The sequence below is a fragment of the Lineus longissimus genome, chromosome 3 (genome assembly GCF_910592395.1).
Source record: "Lineus longissimus chromosome 3, tnLinLong1.2, whole genome shotgun sequence".
In the NCBI taxonomy this organism is placed as follows: domain Eukaryota; kingdom Metazoa; phylum Nemertea; class Pilidiophora; order Heteronemertea; family Lineidae; genus Lineus; species Lineus longissimus.
The window spans coordinates 17,532,056-17,554,285 of record NC_088310.1 but is presented as its reverse complement, the minus strand read 5'-3'; the positions used below and the strand labels follow the sequence as shown (position 1 = coordinate 17,554,285).

The following is a 22,230-nucleotide window of genomic DNA, read 5'->3' as shown; positions in this document are numbered from 1 at the left end:
ACCTAGAGGAAATGTGTTGAATATGCACTCCCCTGGGTACACCCGATTGATTCATCAGAATGCGTTGTTTATATGAATCCACCTGAATTGCCCTGCAGTTAGACCTGGTCACGTCAGGTCAAGATTGGTCAAATATCACTGACTGACGAAGAACAAGTTCATACTAAGCATTCCGATAGTGTCATACTATTATTTCACTGGGAGGAATACTAAATTTGTACATTTCTTCAGTTGGATGATGATCATCAGCCGATCATTACAGTTCTGAATAAATGTCTGTCAGTCTTGCAATGTTGGACTGGACTGATCAAGTCATTTTTAAAGTGATGATTTAACACCACTGCTGACCTTCAATCTTCACCACCAAGAAATGAAGAACATTACCATTGTCACAGATAAAGTTGTGCGAGTTCCATTACAGCTTCAGCTCCTGAGGTCCCCTGAGCAAGTTGGTAAGAAAGTGTCACCAACTCCTGCTAAATTTGCCGGCACCTGGGTGTCCCCAGCACGCACGACTATTATTATGAATGGAGCCAGCCCAGTGGAACAGACAGACGAGATGGAACGATTTTCATATAAAATATGACTTTGTCAAAATGATTAATGACAGTGATGGGTGCAACTGTCATTAATCACGATCACGATTAATGACGTGATCATAGAGAAAATACCATTATTTCGTTAAATTTCTCCCACTCCTGCCACGACAGCAGATAGATTTCCCACCTCATTAAAATTAACCCTTCACGGGCCAAACTGCATCAGCAATTTACCAAGGTTACCAGAGAAAAGTTGTAGATGTTTGTGCGAAATGTGGCAGCAACATTGCACTGAAGACTTCAAAGGAATCTGACATTCTGTAATTGCCACTGAGGCTCTGGAGGGTTGAAATAGTTCTCAATGTCTAGTTCTGAAGTCATCGACAGAATAACGAATTTATGGACTAACAATTCACAAACTTTTGACCCATGAAAGTTATGAAAACTGATATGGCGCCGTTAAATCATTCCAATAACGTCTGATCTGCATGAAAAAAGCCCACGAAACTCCCGCCAACCGAGCTCTGTATTAACCACAACAACAACGCAAAATTAATGACAGGATCAATGAAGTCTGCATCATTAGTTTCTGGCTGGGATATTTAATAGATTTTAATTACCAATGATTAATTAGCATGTCAGGCATTTCGAGATACACGTAATTACTTATCATTAGAAAGCCATTATGCTTTCATAAATAATAAACAGGCACATTTACTATTCTGAATGGGGAGGATGCCCAGTAAACATTGTACATTCCTCATTCATATCCAAGGACAAATGTTAGTGTCCTACCTGCATTAACACCAGGACCTACATTACCAAAATGACCAACTGCCAAAACATCTCTCTCCCTGTCCATACTGGACCAACTGTGTCACAACAATCAAATTGATGTAGCACAACAAGTTTGGAGATGAGGAACTTTTTTTCCACTATCACAGAAAACCCTGTTATCGGCTTTCTTAAATCAGTCGAGCCCGCGTTTGGACCCCAGAATATACAAACTTAGCACACCGACACCAGCCATTCCTCTCAGGTATGACAGACACATCCATGATACGGAAATTGAATTCCTTACGAGCTTCTGCAAATTTAGATTACTTGTATGAAGAGTATGTTTTTGACACCACTGAATTTCAACGATCAAATTCAATTACCGGAGTCAAAAAACAAACTCTGGGCTAGACGAGGGCAGCATTTTAGAACCAAAACCTTTCAAAACAAATCTCTATACACTCCAATACAGGATGTTTAGCTAACTGGTGCCGAACTGGATTTCTTGTAGGGTAGAATGGGGTAATTGTAGCCCCTGCATTGTTTGATATCAATCAATATCGTAGGCAGGGGCTACAATTACCCCATTCTACCTTACTTTTTATCAACAATGGAGAAAGTCCACACATTGACTGGGATTCCAACCAGCAAGCACAATAGAAATTTCATAAGCTGCACCTTGGCTACAGTTGCCCCCCCCCCCCCCGAATCTAAAGTTCCCCGATTTCATCATCGATTCAACTTGTCTCTTTGATGGACTTCATAGGTTTAAAGGTTAACTTGCGGAGTCTGTCGGGACATCGCGAAGATTAGCTTACAATTTAACTCCACCAATATCCCGAGACACGAGTTTGCGTCGGCTTTATACGTGTCAATCATTTGCTGATAGTGAGTGTTCAATAGTCTGCGGGGACTCCGCGAGGATTAGTGGCTATCGTTGCATCCATGCAAGTAACCCTTTCTTGTTTCATCAGTTAACGCTGTTCCTGAGATACATCTAAGAGTCTCCTATAAACTGACATGACACAAAGTGCATTGTAAATCTGCTACCCAGTGACTTAGGGGGATGAGAGTGGCACTGAAAGTAGAGGAGCCATCGAAGAGTCAAAGTAACCTCACTGTAAAAGTTGGCAGAATCGATAAAGCTTCCTTTGGTTGGTAATGGACACAATTTGGATGCACAACGAGATAGAAAGCGGAGAAAATTTGTCCTCATAAATATTGGTGAGTTGTTTTTAAAGCCAGATTTCAGAAAGTGAACAAGATGGGGAATTCTTCCTGCAGCTCAGGGAGGGGCATGGGTCAACACATCTGGAGCAAAGGTTCCAAAGGGTAGTCCATGTAATCCAGACTCATCATCATCAATTCAACCATCCGATGGGGTAGGCCCATCACGCATTCTTCGCACATCATGGTTTTGCTAAACCGGCCACATCACCTTACAAAACAAAGGCAACCTCCCTCTCTCACACCCTGACAGTTCATGAAAGGAGCGGAGAAGCCACCGGCAACCCAAGCTAAAGACCAACACCAACACAATATCAAAGCCAGGGCGATACACCCATTGTTTTCTTGGTAATTCCAAGGTCATTTTCGGCCCAGCATTAATCATTTGATTGCTCACGGTTTTATGTGTCCCTCATTTGCATAAAACACAATGTCACTTTGATCTCTTGTTCTCTTGGGAAATTTTTCTCCACCTCCTAGCATGACAGGTGCCCGAGAGGTAGGGGGGGTCGCGTTTTTACCGGATTAGCCTCCTTGTGTCTGCCTTTGTCCAACCAACAAATTTGAGCTAATTCTGTTGTTCTCCCATATCTAATGAAGACCCGGTGATCAAAACATTGCATTCTCTTTGGCATACTCCGGGATGAGTGCTTGTTTTGGTTAATGTTGTGTCAGCCCAAGCACACCGGTCAATGGACCAGCATCTGTCAGCTAGCCTTGGGGGTATTGGTGATGTGGTCTGTCCAGGACAAATAGACCATTCGTCTGAAGAATGGCAATCGTGCCAGCTCAAGAAGCCAGGGTGTATTTGACTGTGGTTGTATGGGCGACAAGTTAGTCCAATGATAAAGTAGCTCTCTTCATTTGGTAGTACATGTACTTCCAATCCAGGGTTATCCCTGGATTTGAACACACAGGACAACCACTCTATCATAACACACTCGGGAATGATGAATGCTGTCTTTAAGAGAGAGGTGTCCTGATTACAGAGGTCCATTTTGAATTAAAATGATGAAGTAAGGACCAAAACTAGGCTCCTTGACAGAGGTGTCTCTCTTAGGTGTCTGCAAAGAAGGTCAGTTAAAATGGTCATTAAACGGTTATCGATAAATGCAGAACCAACACATACAAAGTTACCCCTCCACTGCAAGAGCTGGTGGTCCTACTCAAGCTCAACATTACTCACTCCACTAGTTTCCCTGGAGGCACAGAGGCTTATGAAAAAAAGCGATGAGTTGGGGTCACATATCAAAGGGGAAGGAAATCTCCTCCCTACTACAAGCTTAAAGTAAGTGGCTTTCACCTGCATCCTGTGCGGAGGACAAATGGAGTCCACGGGATGACGGATTCCACAGAGATTAAAGAGCACTGATCCTACTCCCATTGTTCTCCGATTTTTTTCAGCGTGTTTTCATCCCAGACACAATTGGAGACACTTCCAACCTAAGTATACCTGGACTGCCTTAAGTTCTCTGAGTAAAAGTGCATGCATTTTATGTCAAAGTTGTATGATCTAACCTGAATGTAATTCCACCTCAGGTTTTGCAGACTTCACCAGTGCACTGTTATACACCACCCTGTACAAATCATACAACTGCTTTTTGATAGTAAGCATGGAATCCAGAGAACTGTCATAGTGTAAAATGTAATACATCATACCGTATGACAGATCAAGCTCACCGTCACCATCGCCATCGAATCCTAACCTATCAAAAGCTGCATACTGACTCACTGCTTGATTGGCTAAGCTATTGTTTCTTTGTGACCAGCAGCCTCGCATCACCTGTATAGCCGGATCATACTAACGTATCGATTCCACTCCATGCCCGCGTCGTGGAAACAACTAACACTAAACACAGGAAGCTGGATTTAAGGCCGAGAGCTACAGACAGAGAGATTATGATAAACTGTCTTTAACAAAAAATGGGATGACCACAACAAAAACAGAGATGGCTGCCATTGTCGGTCGGTCATAGGATCATTTCTTTGTGTTGGTCTTGGCTCATTCTTGAAAACAATATGCCTTGGTCAATCAGAGTGGAGCTGGATTCCCATTAGTCATTAGGATTACTCATATCATACACTGACTAAAAGAAAATAATCTTGTTGTTTTTTTGGTGGTATTTACTGTAGGGTTTTATTACTCATTTGAGGACTGGGTTCATTATTTACATTTCACCAACGTAATACTGTTTTATGCATGCAGGGCCAATTTCCATCAATAATCACGTTGAAGAACTTGCCACTCAAAGACGGCTAAAATGTCAATTCCAGGCTTCAAATATTTATTCATGTTCCAACTCTTCAGATTTTAATCACCATCTTTTCGTTTTTGAAAATTATCCCCCCACACAAATCCAATCATGCAGCATGTACTACATGCAGGGCAAATGTCACTCTCTTGTTTGAAGACTAATTTCAAAGAAACAGTCATCAATACCTCGATTCCATTTGATCATTATTGTCAATGATTAGATTAAATATTCTCACGTTTCATGCTTTTTTCAACTTCATCATTGTTTATGCAGAATTCATCAGAATTGTTTAAAATCTGGCGGAAAGTCAGCCCATCATTGAAGTTAATTCGGAACCATTGTTCATTTTCCATTGATGTTTTTTGCGCATCCAAAATCAATTTTTCCAACTTGGGAAATATAAACCGTCTGCAAACATTTTTAACTGTGATCTTGTTTGAAATGTGAAAACTCCATTGAAATTTGCCATTTCTTCTGTTATTAGTCAAAATATTTACTTATTCTATTTCCTTTGAACTGTTTCGATGAAAAAAAACCGATGACTAATTTTCATGTTTGAAGTTTGTGAATGCACTCTATGAAAATTGCAAAGTTAAATAATTAGTCATTTGCTGGATTTACTAAAAATAAACTTTGAATAACTTAATTTGAATATTCGTGGCAGAATAACATACAGCAGGACCTCTCTATTACGGACACCCTCAGGACTAACAAATGCTGTCCTTAATAGAGAGGTGTCCTGATAACGGAGGTAAAATTGAATGGAAACAACCACTTTGGGACCAAAACTAGTGTCCTTTCTGGAGAGGTAGTCCTCAATAGAGAGGTGTCTGCTAAGGGAGGTTCCACTGTACCATCATGTTTCAATGTTCTACAGCACATGTATATATTTTGACATAAGTCCCATACTTTATGGTTATTGGGTAAAAAATCAAAAACTACACGAAATTGTGGACCATCTGCTGGCTTTGTAAATGATCACCAACAACGTCAAACTTCATTTGCCCTGAAAACCAAAATGGAAATAGGAATTATAATCCATAATCCTCAGCTATCAATGATATATAGAACTCAGAGACGAAGACTTTCAAATTGGCCCCATGATATGTTGTTAAGAAAATCTCCATATTGCCCTGTGAACGGTTTCCTTAAACAAATCTGTCCGAGTTTCCAAGAATTCCTGGACAGTGCCTCCATCCGAATTGGGCGACACACTTCCTCAGGATCAGGAACACTGGACTGTGTACACAACGCACAGGAGAACACGGCAAACTGGTGTAGAATGAGATGTGAGGCTGATCAATATGGCTGATTAGGAAAGGTATTGAAGAGTGTGTGCCAGCAGCATTTGGAGGCCCTTACTTCGATGATCACTGGATTACTGGACAATCAGAGGCACACCTGAGGGACACCAACACGATTCTTCCGATATTGTCTCCGGGTGTGAAAAACATAGATTTTCCCTAACAACCAGGGTTCTGATGGAGATCTGTGGAAATTGAATTTACACTTTGGTGCCTGATGGCATAGCTCGAGGGCTCGAGAGAAAAGCTGGCCTCTAATCCTTCAAGTTCCCAATAATACAACACTGCAAGGCAACTGGAGTATACTTAGAGTGAAGGTGCAGGGTGGACAAGTCTGAGTACCTAATTTACTTTTTTGTCCGGGAGGGGGGGGGGGTGGGGTGCAAAAGACTCTTGGGATGAGGAGGGCAGAAGACAAATCTTTTACCCTAATCTGTGTGAAAAATATGTCTTAGGAGATGTCTGGAAGTGACCTTTGCCCCCCTGCCTCCCCCTTTGCTAAATGGAGTCTAATAATTTCAGTAATGTTAAAACTCACCTGATAAATCTTAATTTCTAAACCAGAAATGAAATGAAACACTGCTGTGCAGAATTCACCTGTCAAACTAATGGTCAGCCAAGGAATTTTCTGGATCATAAAACTGGACATTAAATACAGGAGAGTAAATTGTGTAATTAGTTATCTACGATTGGTTTATAGGTTCATAAACTTGGGGAAGTGTGGCTCTGATTTATGGCTGCAAACTCATAAAGCCTACACTATATAATAGCAAAGTTTTATTCACCTTAGTTTGGTCAGAAATACCTGTATAATTTGTACATGTTATACGTAAAGCATACACTAGATTCTGGAGTGACATGAAGTAGATATGCTCTGGAAAGGCAGTATCAAAATATGAATAACTTTAGCGCCAAACTGAAGAACTCGCCAACAGAATGCTCCACATTAAGTGGGATCCTGACAGCCCTAAAATTTATAATCGTATAACTTTTATGGAGAATACATTGCAGAATGGTGTAGGTATCTTAAAAGGTTCATGTGATGTTTTCATTGAAATTATAGAAAGGGCTTGCTCAGCTTGGAATGAGGAAGGCATCACACTCACAGATGATCGAGCAGGATAACTTACTCAACTGGCAGCCCTGAGAATCATTGGGACACCCTGGAGAATCTGCACCACATTTCCGAGGGCATGCATCTGCTGGGCTTGGAACGAGATCGGATTTCTTAGAAATGTCATGCCTATACCCAAAGTCATCTCACTTTTGTGGATCAGTGCAGATTGACATCTTGAATAGGGAAGAAACTTTGAGGAAACCGTACCTGGATCTGCATGAACCCAGCCTGAGAATGCCATCGGGAAATGTGGTGCTAATTCTCCAGGGTCTTTCTACTCATTCCTCCCATCCTCCACACCAACCAGCTGGATGAGCAACACATTGTTTTTGACAGCAGAACTGCTGTTTTAAGGGTAAAATCCCATGCACCGCTGCCATTGGGCACAGTCCTTATTGATCTGCTACATGATAGCAGCCCTAAGGATCTGTTCAGCCATAGCAGATGTAATGCTCAACAAAACTGGAAATAAATAATGGGCGATGGATCTGATCTATTGCCTCCCTCAGGTCATTTAGTGACTCATTCATTCTCGACTTGATGCTGGATTTGCACGTTGACCGAGCGTGTCATATAGTGTAGCTAGCCTACGCGTCAACACGACGAGTGCAGCTGTGGCGGGAGGATGCCCAATCGTGGCCAGAGGGTTTAAAGATGCTAGGAAAGTAAACCTTCACCATGCCATAGAAGGGAGAGAAACTGATACAGAGGGGTTGTTGACAGTTGGTCCCTTCAGAGTGTTTCGGATCTTCAGCAACTTAAAGCTACGCGCAAACGATGGACAAAATGACAGTGAAAACGAAAACATTGTTTTGGAACGTTTTCAAATGTTTTCAGGGTCACTAGGGCACAACGAACAAAGTCATATTGTCGTGTCAAAAACACAAACTTTTATCATGTGAAATCTGCCATTAGTCAACTTAGCAGCTTCACTTTGGAAAAGTTTTGGGATGACGCAATGGATAGAAACATCAGGCAAACATAAATTGTATCTGAGGACAAGCCACAAAGGAGGAAAATGCGATGTCACAACATTGTGAAGTAAAATGGCCGCCTTTATTTCAAGGTTTACAGTCTGGCCTTACTGACCGGTATCTATTTTATGTTCCCAAACTCTCCAGACCACAGTGGTTACCTAATGGCTCAGACTGGCCACAGATAACACTACTTTTGTTCATATTTCCATTACGATAATGAAGCAATATAGTTGTTAATCTTGCCCATTAATCACAGCCTTGCCAATGGGCTGCCACTTGCCCCATATGGCAGCTCTTATGGCTGGTCAGCCGGCCAAGGCAAAGTTACAGTGTCCGAGTGTCTTAACGTGGAAGCATATCGGACATGTTCGATTTTGTAAGTGATCTCTTAACTTACTGACCATTATTCATTTCAACGTCTTTGTACTCTCTTAACTTTATCCTTTAAAAGGTACACGAGAGTATTCGAAAATGCTCCGACTCAGAAATAGACAATACAGACTGCAGAGCCAGGCCAAAGTCTACCTGTTTTCATAGAAAATCTGAATCCAATGCTATTGTATTTATACTGGGCTGCAACTTCTGGCATTTGGCTCTGCAATCATAAAAACAGCCTCACTTTGGTAATATAATTCACCAATAATCCCCACCTCATCAGCAGGAAACCTCAGAACCTTGTGTGTCAAAGATGCAGTTAATGTAGGTGGGATTCATGGACTGGGTGAAGTGGGATGCAGGTCTGGTAACAGTACCAGACGTTTGCATCACTCTAAGCCCCCAGGGGTCCAATATACATGAACTATCAAAGCAATATCCTTAATAAGGAGGGGACATTTTACACCCCATTGTAATATATCTTGTCCAAGGAGTCAGACCCTTAATAAAACACTCTGGAGTGTCCTTTGTTTTGACCATGATGACTGGTTTCGGGAAATTAGCACAGTATTCTCATAAATCAGACACATGGTTCATCTTCTTGATGAGCAGACACCAATAAAACTTATAGGGTCTTTGATTGTTTATCACTGCCACACTGTGATGACAATAACAATACAGGATGGTGGCGAGATTCATTAATATCATAAGATTCATGTGCTACGTTAAGTTCCGAGTGACCCCCATCTTGGGATTAAAATTCACCAAAATTATCTCTCCAGGGAGACCAAGGAGAGTTGCATGATCACCAAGCTGTCACCAAGTTTTCTCGGCATAGGTCAAAGTAAAGGAAATCTTGTTGGTGTTTTGGCCATTGGGTAGTAAAGGTTGTGGGTTCAATCCTTCTCTCATCTTGAGGAAATCAGGGGCCCTGCACCTTACCCCCGAGACATTTTCCCTCAGTGGCTGAAGTACCGATGTACATCATCTTTAAGTCAACGCTCGAGATTAACTAGTAACTGTAACCCTTGGTCATTTTTATTTAATGATTGTCATTAATGGAAATGGCATTCAGAAATCCTAGAACCAAGGTTACTTTCTACGAGATGCAGCATGGACCTCTGAGAAAGCGCACCCAGATGTCGAAGACAAACTATAATTTCTATCGCTCATCATGGTGATAATCATCTTTTTATCGCTGATAAGAAGTTCTGAGGAAAACCTCATTGCCGACAAAACAAATGAGAGGACACTTAAAAGATGGCGATATAAATATGAGTGCATGCAGCCTTTTGAAGTTTCCTCACTAGAAAAAACCAGACACCAACCTAACAGATTTATATCCATTTGTATCAGAAGTGCAATAACATTTATCCATTAAAGTACAAACAAGCTTACACTGTGCAAACACACCAGAAGCTTGTGTACAAATACCAAACCCCTGAGGTATTTTATCACAAAATATCACAAACTGCTCTAATCTTTACGCGCTTTCATCTGCACCGATCCCAGCTTACATCTGCACCGATACCAGCGTTCATCTGCACCGATACCAGCTTACATCTGCACCGATACCAGCTTTCATCTGCACCGATACCAGTTTTCATCTGCACCGATACCAGCTTACAACTGCACCGATACCAGCTTATTATGCACCGATACCAGCTTACATCTGCACCGATCCCAGCTTACATCTGCACCGATACCAGCGTTCATCTGCACCGATACCAGCTTACATCTGCACCGATACCAGCTTTCATCTGCACCGATACCAGTTTTCATCTGCACCGATACCAGCTTACATCTGCACCGATACCAGCTTACAACTGCACCGATACCAGCTTATTATGCACCGATACCAGCTTACATCTGCACTGAAACCAGCTTACATCTGCACCGATACCAGCGTTCATCTGCACCGATACCAGCTTACATCTGCACCGATACCAGCTTACATCTGCACCGATACCAGCGTTCATCTGCAGCGATACCAGCTTACATCTGCACCGATACCAACTTACATCTGCACTGATACCAGCTTACATCTGCACTGATACCAGCTTACATCTGCACTGATACCAGCTTACAATTTGCAACAAACTGGCCAATGATACTTCTTCTGATTGCCAGTGGAAAAAATAACTTTTTGCTGGTTTATAATGATGAAGCGGCATTCAGTAAATGAGGTGTTTGTGTATTTGTGGAGTAAAGACTAATAAAAACAGCTACAAATGTTTTACAAAGAAATCTCAGGCAAATATCATCCTATATCCTCCCTCTTCAAGGGTACAATATAAACAATGATACTTGAAATGATCTTACAAAGCAAATATCTTCCATGTGGTCTCTCAAGAAGGGGACAGCATGTGCCACAAGGACTTAGACTGCATACCAGCGATGACATTGCTTTGATAATGTGATGGAATAGTCAATAGAATCAGTGATAAACATACTTCCCACTGACTGCATGATTGGCAGTGAAATGTTTGCTAGATGTTCAGACTAAACACACCAGACTTGGGTACATAGAATCACCATCACAAGGTCACAACCTAAAAGTATGTGATACCTGATCCAGCCACTCTCCGCAGCACATTATCACCGCCATATCAAGGGGTGACTTTGATCGAGATATTTAGGCCAGAAGGTCGCTCTGATAATGATAATGGTGTTTCCTAATGCTGCGCCAATCCATTCTCATTTTTTAAAGATCCATCATTCTATGCTTGAAGTATTACACATCCTGCACCTTTGGTGAACTGCTGAGGCCGCAGGCTCCAGTCAGCCCAATGCATTGACATGATTGAAAGAACTAGATTTCAGTGGCTAATATTCATTTCTGAAATAAAGCCAAGAAAAAACTAACGGACTACTGCAAGGAATTGTGGCGGTGGAGATCAAAGAGAGACAGATGGGTACTTAAGACAGTTGTCATAGTAACGACCTAAAAGGTCAAGAAACTTTTGACAGAAACAAATGAGCTGACCTGAAACTGCCATGTAAGTTTGAAACTGCAGCCAGACTTGGTTGCCTTCCAAGGCAGGTTCTTCAGGAAGCTCTTCCCTCCCCAGGTAACCCAGACATAACTCCCCAGACCAAGGTCAACAATGGTCTTGTAGGGGAGAGCTACGATCATATCGAACACCTCATAACGGTCCATTTCTTCTCAGACTGAATTTGGGTTTCAAGTTCTCGAATATCAATATGATCAGATCGAGAAATCCCAGTCATGATTCATCTCGACCATCAAGATTTTTGCATCTTATTCTATATACCATGAGGTCAGGATGGTCATATTTAACCATGAGTAGTTTATGGCCGACTGGTAAGGAGAATATTCAAGGTTATTACATTACGAGGCTACAAGTACTCTCGAAACGTTTTCTCTCATCCCAGCGTACCTTAAATACGACAGATGTCCCATCCCCCATTTAAAATATGAAATGTCTTAAATGTGACCGCCATTTCGGTGCACCACTGGTTTTGAAAAGAACAAATAATTCCACATAAATCAATCATGCTGACAGGGCGGAGTGTCACTGTGTTTACCAGCCCTGTAGTTATCTTTGTCCCAGAACCTGGACAGCCATCAATGCACAACAGCAATGCAGCGGACTCAGAGGGAGCCTACTTCATTCTGGGTCAGCAGATTTAACTGCACACTGAAGTACAGTCTTGTGTACAAAAGGTACAGAGGAGACTTCGGTCAACTTAGACTGGGACTGAATGTACCCTTGATTCTCAGGTTTGTAACTTAGTACATTGAAACATTGGTAGTAGAAAATGAGACTGAAACGAAATTAATTTGCGCAGAAGCATTGATATGTATTCCATAACAATATGATATGGTGTATGGCCTGGTTAGGTTCTGAGTGTTTATTTCTTTTAATTGTTAATATCAATGTCAAGCCTTATCATGCAGCTCATAGCTTGCTGCTGGTGTGTATGATTTCTGGCCTGACACACCTAAGGACCAAAGGCATTTTAACACCATCTCGGACAAATGAGATCCAGGGGTTAAACCAGGAAAATACACATTCAAATTATGCACATTTTTCAAAAGTAGATCCGAATATAATCAATCATCTACATCCTGTCCACGCACAACATTTTCAATTCCAACTTTTAACAAAAAAACGTGGCTTTGGAATTTTCAAGCCAGGGTTTTGTTGATGAAGTGTGATCCATCATCGTTGACAGGCAGTGATTGTGCCCAAGCAAATGGTTACCAATGTACCTTCCAATCCTTCCCATTGATTGGATACATCGCCAGTTTTCATCAATTGGAGCACTTTTTTCACTAGTTGGCCAGTCAGCGGTTTCATTTGGAAACCATCTGGAACCTTCACACAGGCTGGTTAACATGGAAAGACACAGGAGGCCCTGTGGTGAAGGTCGCACTGACCATGAAGCCTGAGCTAAGGATACATTGGTACTTTGGGTCAAACTTCCTGACCGCCTACGGCAGGATATTGAGGTTTCTACAGAGAAAGCCCAATCAATGTTGCATTGGCCTTTCTGCAAATACAATGTATTTCGTTTGACCATTTTGCTATAGGATGTGGCCAAGGAGGGAACATTAATGTTCCAACTATGTACAACTAGCCAGATGTTCTCCCCCAATACTATCATTAGAATTGCTCACTCAGCCATCTAACGTGAAAAACTGCTCCGCCTTTGAACATCAACTATTGACAGCTTACTGACAAATTACTTCAAAGTATGAATCATAATCGACACCACTTTTATCAGTGGACTAAATGGGGTACTCAAACACATAATGCAAGCAAACCTATGGACTCACAACGGACAACGAACGGTGGAACACACTGGGAATTTTTCTTCCTTCCGGATATTGCCATCCCGGATATTGGCATTTCAGTTCCTAATTTTGATTATTTGATCAGCATTTTATGAATGACAAGCTCACATTGGGACAGTGTTTGGACAATATCATTGACTGCCAAAAGAAAATACACTTTGACAATGTGAGGCAATCGAATAAATAGACATGATGAGCACAAACTGAAATAGAATGCTCTCATACAGGAGAGTTGATTATTTCCTGTTGAAAAGTGCCTGGCAATGACTATCACATAGGGCCCTGCAGAGGTTCTCTCATGGGGCATCAGGAAGCGGCCAATGCATGAACTTTTCTCGCGGTTGAAACATTTAAAATCAAGCTAAACACTGCACAACTTTTTAAAAATACATCAAATAATAATCACAAGTTGGCAGCAGGATTTTTATCTTTGACACATGGATACCTCTTAAGATGGTCCCCTCACATATGCAGCAGACCATTTTTAAAACTATTCAAGATATCTGCCAACCTCAGAATTCATTAAGTTTGAAAGTTTACACAGCTATTTTGGGGAGCAAACCATCTCCTGAATAGAATGATATTGATATCATGGTCCATTTGCTTGAGAGACTGAGTCTATTTATCAAACCTATTGTGGGAGCTGTCAGAAACGCTTAGTATGTCATTCTTTGTGCATGTCATTGTAGTAGTTTGGTCCCAGCAGTCTACTGCTACTAGAGTATGGTATATTGTAACTGTGGGTACTGTTGGTCATTCACATTAGCCATGATCTTTGGGCCTTCCAGTTAGGTTTCCAAATTCTTGCCAAACTCTAGGACTAGAATGATCGACAATAGGTCACTTTTAAGTTTATTTTTTTAGGTTTTATGCATGTTTTAGAACTTCCAAGATATCATGACATAACAAAGCAATACCATTTCCCAAAGTGCCACTGCTTACTTCAGCTTTCATCCTGGCATTTTTTAATCAACAAATTATATTTTGACAGTATTATAATCAAATTTGCATTAGTTGGTTGTCTGCAAGTGTTTTCATGCCATTTCAGTTTTCAAAGCAGCACTCCATTCAGTATAAGTTTAAATCACAATTCACTCATTGATTTTAAACAGTCCCTGGTTGCAGCTGTCTTCTATCTTTGATCTAAGTCACACCTCGCACTTCCCCTTAACATATTTCTGAACAAAGAATTTTCTAATATCAATATGGTAGATTGTCATAGAAATCATAACAAAGGGCAAGACAGTAAAATTGTACTGCCAAAGTTTCCTTGAGTCGACCTACTCATCATCATCATTATCATCATCAAATTAGGCGTCTTGGCCCAGACATGGGCCTTTTGCAGGGAACTATCTGCGCCCGGTTCACAAAAGTTGTGGACTCAGTCACTCTCTTGGCCATAATTAATCTCAATACAATGTCAAGAAACCATTCCCTCCACAAGAAATGTCAATGTTTGGCCAGCCAACTTGTCAAGCGAATCAGAACAATGAAAAAATCCCCGATAGATTCTTTTTAAGATATTCGTTGCTCAAAGCAATTCAATCTGTTCAGTTTTCAATTTGATTAGCAATTCGATTGACAAATTATGCCGTCTCATGGATTCAGGGCATCACCGGTCAAATAAATGGAAATTGAGAAATAGTGGAATCTCAGGGGACGTATGCTATCAGAGAGCATGTTGTAAGACGTCATGATCTTATTGGAAATTACAGATGTTGGGTTTGTGGCGGTTATATTTTCTGCCAACTAGGCTGTGTAAGTAATCTCTGGGGTTCTTGACAAAATGTTAACATCAATTTAACCTGCAAACAAAATGTCACAGTCTTCCAAGTCATAACAGGAAAACAAAAGGAGAATTTGATTTCAAATTGTATTGCATGATCCAAATCAGGCGTGATGGAAATGATTTGGCCATGGGTTGTTTGATCAGTATACTATGCCACCCTGAAACTGAAAGAATGATTGGACATCGCAAAAACAAGCAAGCACATTCAATTTCCAATATATCAAAATCTGTGCATTTGGAAATCTGTAAGACACAGGACTAAATTGGATGATTTTTAAAGCAACTTCAACTGAAATACAAATTTATTTGTTTGATACTTACATAAAATATTCAGTACGGCTTCTTTACTTTTCAATGAGTATCCTGTCGAATCATTTGTGGCTATACAGAGGAAACTCCCCACATCCTCACCCCGATTAACCCGCGTTATTATAAGATTACTCCCGTCCTGAAATCGCCGGGATGTGTTTAATAATTGCTTTTCGTCTAACGTCCAATGAAAAACTATAAGTTTCCTATTTGAGACATCACATCGTAATATAACTTTCTCGCCCTCTATAACGTCTTGGCTCTCTGGCTTGACACTGAAGTAAAAATTGTCCTGTGAGTAGGCTCCATTTGGACCTGCAAGTAGAAAGGGAGAGATCGAGGTCAAGGTTAAAGTCACCAAGGGCAAGGTCACAGTCTCGAATTAGGATCTTGGGCAATTTGAATCCACACTCTTGTCAATTGGAGCCAGCAAATGGGTTGGATGTCCACTTGTCATGCTTCTGGTCATCACAGATCAACCAAGGGTTCTGGTGGTTACAATGCCATGGAATCCTCTTCACTGAGTAATACTAATTCTTGGCAACACGCTGTGAGCGCCATCTTGGGTGAACAGTCAATTTGTGTCGATTCGCAAACAAAGCCATTGTAAGCAACCATTTTATGGTTTCAAAGTGTTATGAAATTGACACGTTTCAATCTCGATCTAAAGCAACATTTCAAATATAAAATAATTACAATGTAGATCGGTGATCAGTTATCTGCAAGACCAGACAAGAATTTTGAAACTGCCAATTCCTTTGATTATCGAACTCCGGCAAACGAAGCCAAAAGAACTACATTCCTCATTAATCAACTGGGATCAACACATGAATCGGTGGATTGCCCCAAGACTTTATTATTGATTGATTACGAAAGTTGTATCAAAGACTTGCTCCATGAAATCAATCTTAAAATGATCTAGTTTCAATAAATACTGCTGACTGATGATGGAAAAAGTTGCAAGATTGATGATCAGAGTATGTAAGCGGGATCCAAAACATGACTGCGCTCATATATCTAACAGCTAAGGTGTGGGAAGATTAACCAAGTGTTAGCTATTTCTAAAACATCCACAAGCTACTTCGCCTTCGGTCAGTTCATAGTTTCAAACAACAAAGCGACTCCTAACCTTTGAAATTAAAGACAGACAGCGCTTTCCAAAGCTGCTATTCCACTGTTTATTCGAAGTCAAAACTTGTCAAAGTCGTACTGTGCTGGAATTTATCATTCAAAGCCAAAGATAACTTTTTATTCTGCCAATATAAGAGATACCGGTTTTTTAGCAGTAACCAGGTAATGAAGCGGAAATTTCAAATACCAGAACTAATGATGAAATAGATGGTTGTTCAATGTACATCACACCATGACTGAGTGGCACTCCAAGGTACTCAACAAAGTAATATTCGCAATTTCATAGTGCTCTTTCATGGCCAGAAAGTGCTTAGATCGTCTCGCAAAAGTAGCATAAACAAGCAGACTAAAGGGCTCTTAGACACAGCAGAGAGGGACACTCGCATGGCACAGTGTGGTGAGGTGTCACGTGAGAGATCATGTAGGGACAACTCCCTTACAATACTTCAAAATAAACAAACTAACATTGGAAAAATTTTATCTTTGCACGAAACAGTAAATTAATGAAACATATACCTTGATGTTTCATGGTTACTCAAACCATTTCATCAGAAGAAGTGGTTCTCCTATTGACCGCTAGGGGAAGCGGCCAATGCGTGGTCCCATACGTGAGAAGGTTTGAAGGCTCCCTCGTCTACCCCTAGCAGTCAATATGAGAATCATTTCTTCTGATGAAATGGTTTTTATGAAACGTCAAGGTATGTTTCATTAATTTACAGTCTTGTGCAAAGATAAACTTTATTTAATCTATAACATACTCGTGAACAGATGAATCCATTCAAGAACAAACTAACAGTTTGCCAAAGGTACATTTCAACATTGCCATTGGCTCCTGCTTTGAGATCTCTTTTCCTGAAGCGTTATCTCTGAACACATCTTCAGTTCCTGCTCCACCATTCGTTTCCAGCTAGCGTCGATGTCCACCAGCTCAGCTGTGAAACGAACATGCCGCCCCTTCCTGTTCACCCAGCCATCGAGCAATTCCACTCGTAATCAAAGGGGTGTTGGAAGAATGCCTCGGACATTCTTGGTGATCATTAGAAGATCTGCATGAGATTTGTGGCCTGTATTGCCCTTGTATCTGATTTCAACTGATAACCGGTTACCAATACAGAACTCCTTATCCTCAAATCATTTGAACTGGTCTTGAACCGCTGGCAGACATGAGTTTAATCTGCTGCTCAAACCCAAAATTTTTAAGAAAGTAAAGCCTAGCTGACCATCTCCTCTCAAATGGTCAAACTTGATGTTTCACATCACAGAAAACAAGTAGATATCTCAAATGAATCACACGTCATGATAATCAGATAACGATGCAGAATCATACCAAGAAGCTTTGGCACTAAATACAAGAAAGAAGGACCATGAACACCAATCCTAAAGGGAAGTCAATAACATGGAATCCAATATTCAAACACGTTCAGCTCAAAACTCATCAATCACCGATTGGAAAGTTTTACAAGCAAATCACTATTTTAAAACCGCACATGGATTTTCCTAACTATATTAACCATTCTGAACATAAATTCTTCAAATTAGAAACCAGACAGACAAAGTTTGATAAACAACTGATGCTGAGTTGAAGATAAATTGATTGATGATGTATCAGCAGCTATTTTTTCAGCCATTTTGTTCAGAGGAAAATTGGAAACCGTTCCATTTATATTTGGGGTTCACCTGCCCTGCAATCTCTCTGGGAGGAAAAAGTGGCAAGGTATCATTGATTGGCTGGGCAGGTACAAATTGATCAGGAAAGATCTATTGAAGCTCTTCCTTGCTTTAGCTGGTTCACTTGGGCATTTTCAGTCGCAATATGAGGCGGTCAATAGCCTACTAACAGCTAATGGCAAAGACCCAGGTGAATTAGACCTCCACCCCAACTACACAACAAACACAGAAGAAGAAGAGGTTGACTGAACTAAGGTCAATGACTTCCCTTTCCAACAAAACAGCTTCAAGCTTGTTTGAGTCCCAATAGCTGAGGCTGTCTGTCCCCCCACTAAACAGTTGCTGTACCAGTTGTTTATAACAGATATTCCCTGCCAAACTAACAGCAATCATAGCTTGCGTCAGTCAGAAAACAGCAACAATGTTTGATTGTATACCAAACAGCTTATTTGGAGTCAGTCAGGATACAGCTAAGGAAGGTATTTTGCCTGACAAACAGCTTGTTTCATCGAGCCTGCCAAGTGATGCCCTGACTGGTATACGAAGTATAAAATGTAGGCTACTTCCTTTTAAAATCTGTCTTCCAAAATAAAAGTACATCTTCTGTGAATGGCATTCAAACATACGTCTCTTCCATTAGATGATGCCTTAAGTCTCCATAAACCAATATCTACACCCACAACCAAGTTCTTGCTAAGCAAAATGGCAGGAGACACGGCCACTTCAGACCATATCAGAAAACATTTATCATAAATCTGCAACATGGCTTCCAAGTACCTCAGAAAGTACAGCATCATAGGTTTACACTGCAATCTCAGAATACTGATATCGAGCTAAAGATTAGAGGGTATATACTTCTAACATTTTCGTTCACCTTTTACTTTATCTTGGATTTGCTATCAAACAGTTCATCTAAACAGAGTCCAGAATGGGTGTAAGAACTTTAGTGAGTAAACCATGAAGAGCTGGAAGAGCGAGTAGCTGCAATAAGGTTTAAAAGTGATAGAGAGAGATTGGGCCGTGGGCATGGCTGCGATGAAGAGAAATGATAAGTATTTAAAGGAAACGCTTATAAAAGTGGGGAGTTTTGAATGGCCCGGTTAAAACCAAGGGCAGGAATAAGCTCCCAATGGTAAATGTTAGCAATTTCGAGTTCCCCTCCGGTAGATGATTATGTCGCCAATGAGCTACATAAGAAACAATCACAACTTTAGTTATTTTTACCACGTTCAGCTCGTCTAAATAAAGACTTGAGCCACGAATGGATCTCTTTAAGACAAAATACATAGGGATAATAAGCCAAAGTAGCCTATTTTGAGAAAGCAGAGTGGAAACAGTTGAGATTAGAGAAGGGTTGCTGTCAGGAGTCAAAAAAGAAAGGTATGCTAGGTTGGTTCACAGCAAATTTTCACAAAAGGGTTATTAGCAGACTTGGTGTCCAGATTTCTTTGCTTTAGGGATACAAGGAAACCGCTTCATGAAGCAGCTACCATTCGTAGTCATATGAATGATATCAGCAAATATGTAGTGACAACGTAACCTTGCCAAGCGCAACAAACCCGGCGTTGTTAGAATCCTCATAGGGACCACATCACAACAAGAATGCTAAAATATTGATGGGCTACCTTAACAGAATAAAGAATTCCAACCAATATCTTGAGATGGCATCAAGGATAATGTTGTCAAAAGCATGATGATGTTATTGATGGGCATCACCAGCAATAACCGTAAAGGAATAAATTCTTTATTTTTCATTCACTGCATAGGGCTGCTTCCTGCATCATACCCCAATATTCGTCCAATCCCCACCTTGATAACAGGCAGTCTAATATAGAGCTCACCAAAGCGACCCTGCGATCTCGGAGCCTTGTGTGTCAAGATGGCTTAATTGTGGTTCTCCATCCTCTATAGGTGGATCAAACTTCAATGCAGTACACCAGCCCACGGGCAAATACTTATCAACAGTAAAGCACTTCTGTTATTTCTAGTACATTCATCACAGACACATGGAATGGTGAAGAGATTTGCTCGAAACCCAAAGCAAAGCGTTGCTCCATGTGTACTCAGAGCACTCAAGGAAACACTTTTCTACAATGTTCTAATGTCCATGACCAGATTGATATTTTGAAGCCAAACTGATCTGCAGGGAGGCCAGTGCATTTTGCTGAGATTTTCCATGCCCCAACTAATTAGATACCATTAATGATATCGACATTGATCGATGCTGACATGATATGTTATGAATGTGATTAGCAAAGCATTCATCTGTGGCCGACCAGGGTACATTGCAAATTTTTCACTCTGAACCAGGGCTAATTAAGGACAACTTGATCAGAAAAGACTATTAAAATGTATTGTATTTGTAAGCCGTAAATGACAACAATGTGGGTGAACATCTGTCCTGGAAGGGCAGTGTGATGTTTTTCTACGGGTGCTGCTTTTTAAAATCTGGCTTGAATGTGAAGTTGCTTGCTTTCAACAGGACAAGCTTACAAAATGACCGACTAGACTGGCTATGGTAAGTTTATAGAGATCAAAATATGTCTCAAATATATTTAGCAGTTTTCTTCTCATTCAGGGCTTGAGGTGATCCCATTTCTCGACTGGGCAAGTGTTCTCCACAAGTCTTTTTTAGATGAGGCACGCCCACATGGATGGGCAGAGCAGTCAGATTGCAAAAAATGCATATGGGCAGAGCAGTCAGATTGCAAAAAACGCATATGGGCAGAGCAGTCAGATTGCAAAAAACGGATGGGCAGAGCAGTCAGATTGCAAAAAACGGATATGGGCAGAGCAGTCAGATTGCAAAAAAAGGATATGGGCAGAGCAGTCAGATTGCAAAAAAAGGATATGGGCAGAGCAGTCAGATTGCAAAAAACGGATATGGGCAGAGCAGTCAGATTGCAAAAACCGGATATTGGGGATCCAGGAGTCCTCTTAATGGTGCAACCAAACATTGAGAATAGCATCATCAGAAGTTGCAGAAGTCACTGCAACAGGATGTTACTTCTGACCAGTATCAATGGAACCATTTTCAAAAGGCTTTTCAATATTGCACGAACTGGGTGTTCTCTGCTTCGCCATTCAGTGAGAGGTTGTGATGATGGCTAGTGATAGATTGAATCAGCTGGTTCACATTCCCAGACAAAACCGGCATCTTCTCAGGTCAAGTTCTGACCAACATTTCAAACAAGCAACACTTTGGATATGTAGCTTTTATAGCTTCAACGCTAGCCTCTCATAGAAAGCCTGCTATGGCCAGTGATTTGGCATTGGGGTATAGCAATTATCATGCAAACAGCAGTAAATGTAATTCACCAATTCACCTGTTGGATAGCTAATTGAACAAATGTCAGAAGGGGGCCTCTCATCATCACCACAAAAAAAGTTTCTTGAAATCGACTAGCAAAAGGGCTATATCGTTACCCTCGCACAGTAATATTGAACCTGTGAAAATAAAGGGGTTTACAGTAACCATTTGAACACCTAATATTTTCATTTAATGATCAGGTGCGTTTGCACTTTCAGAGTAGACTATCATTCTACCTGCCTCATTTATGATGATGATCCTGCTGAAATTGATGGCTTTCAATTAACGTACATTGTACAATACATTCTTTAGCTTACAGAGCATATTCCTTCCTTAACCCTTCCTTTCATGTAGGTCAAAGAAAAAGAAACTGGTAACCTTTGGCTCCGAAATTTGTCCCCAACAACTTTACCCATTGTATCATCTAATAGGTAAATTAGACTTGGAGAATCACAATTTTTTCCGTATTTCTTTATTTTTTTCATGCACAAACTGTTTTCTTTACACTATCCATTGTATTGGTCAGTAACCTCATCTGTTTAGTTTGTCATTCTGAAGAAATCTGAGATTCTCAGTGGCAATTTACATATTGCTAGGTACTTGGTATCGCGGCTCATGACTCTTAATTTA

General features: G+C 40.8%; 1 protein-coding gene across 4 annotated transcripts in view; it reads right to left on the bottom strand.

Annotated features, from left to right (window-relative positions):
* The window catches only part of LOC135484056 (inactive tyrosine-protein kinase 7-like), a 103,009-nt gene that overhangs the window by 71,988 nt on the left and 8,791 nt on the right, over positions 1–22,230 (bottom strand). For all 4 annotated transcript variants that reach the window (XM_064765138.1, XM_064765141.1, XM_064765139.1 and 1 more), the window contains exon 2: positions 15,504–15,806. In XM_064765138.1, coding sequence (XP_064621208.1) covers positions 15,504–15,806 — 303 coding nt within the window. The remainder of the gene's footprint in view (positions 1–15,503; positions 15,807–22,230) is intronic.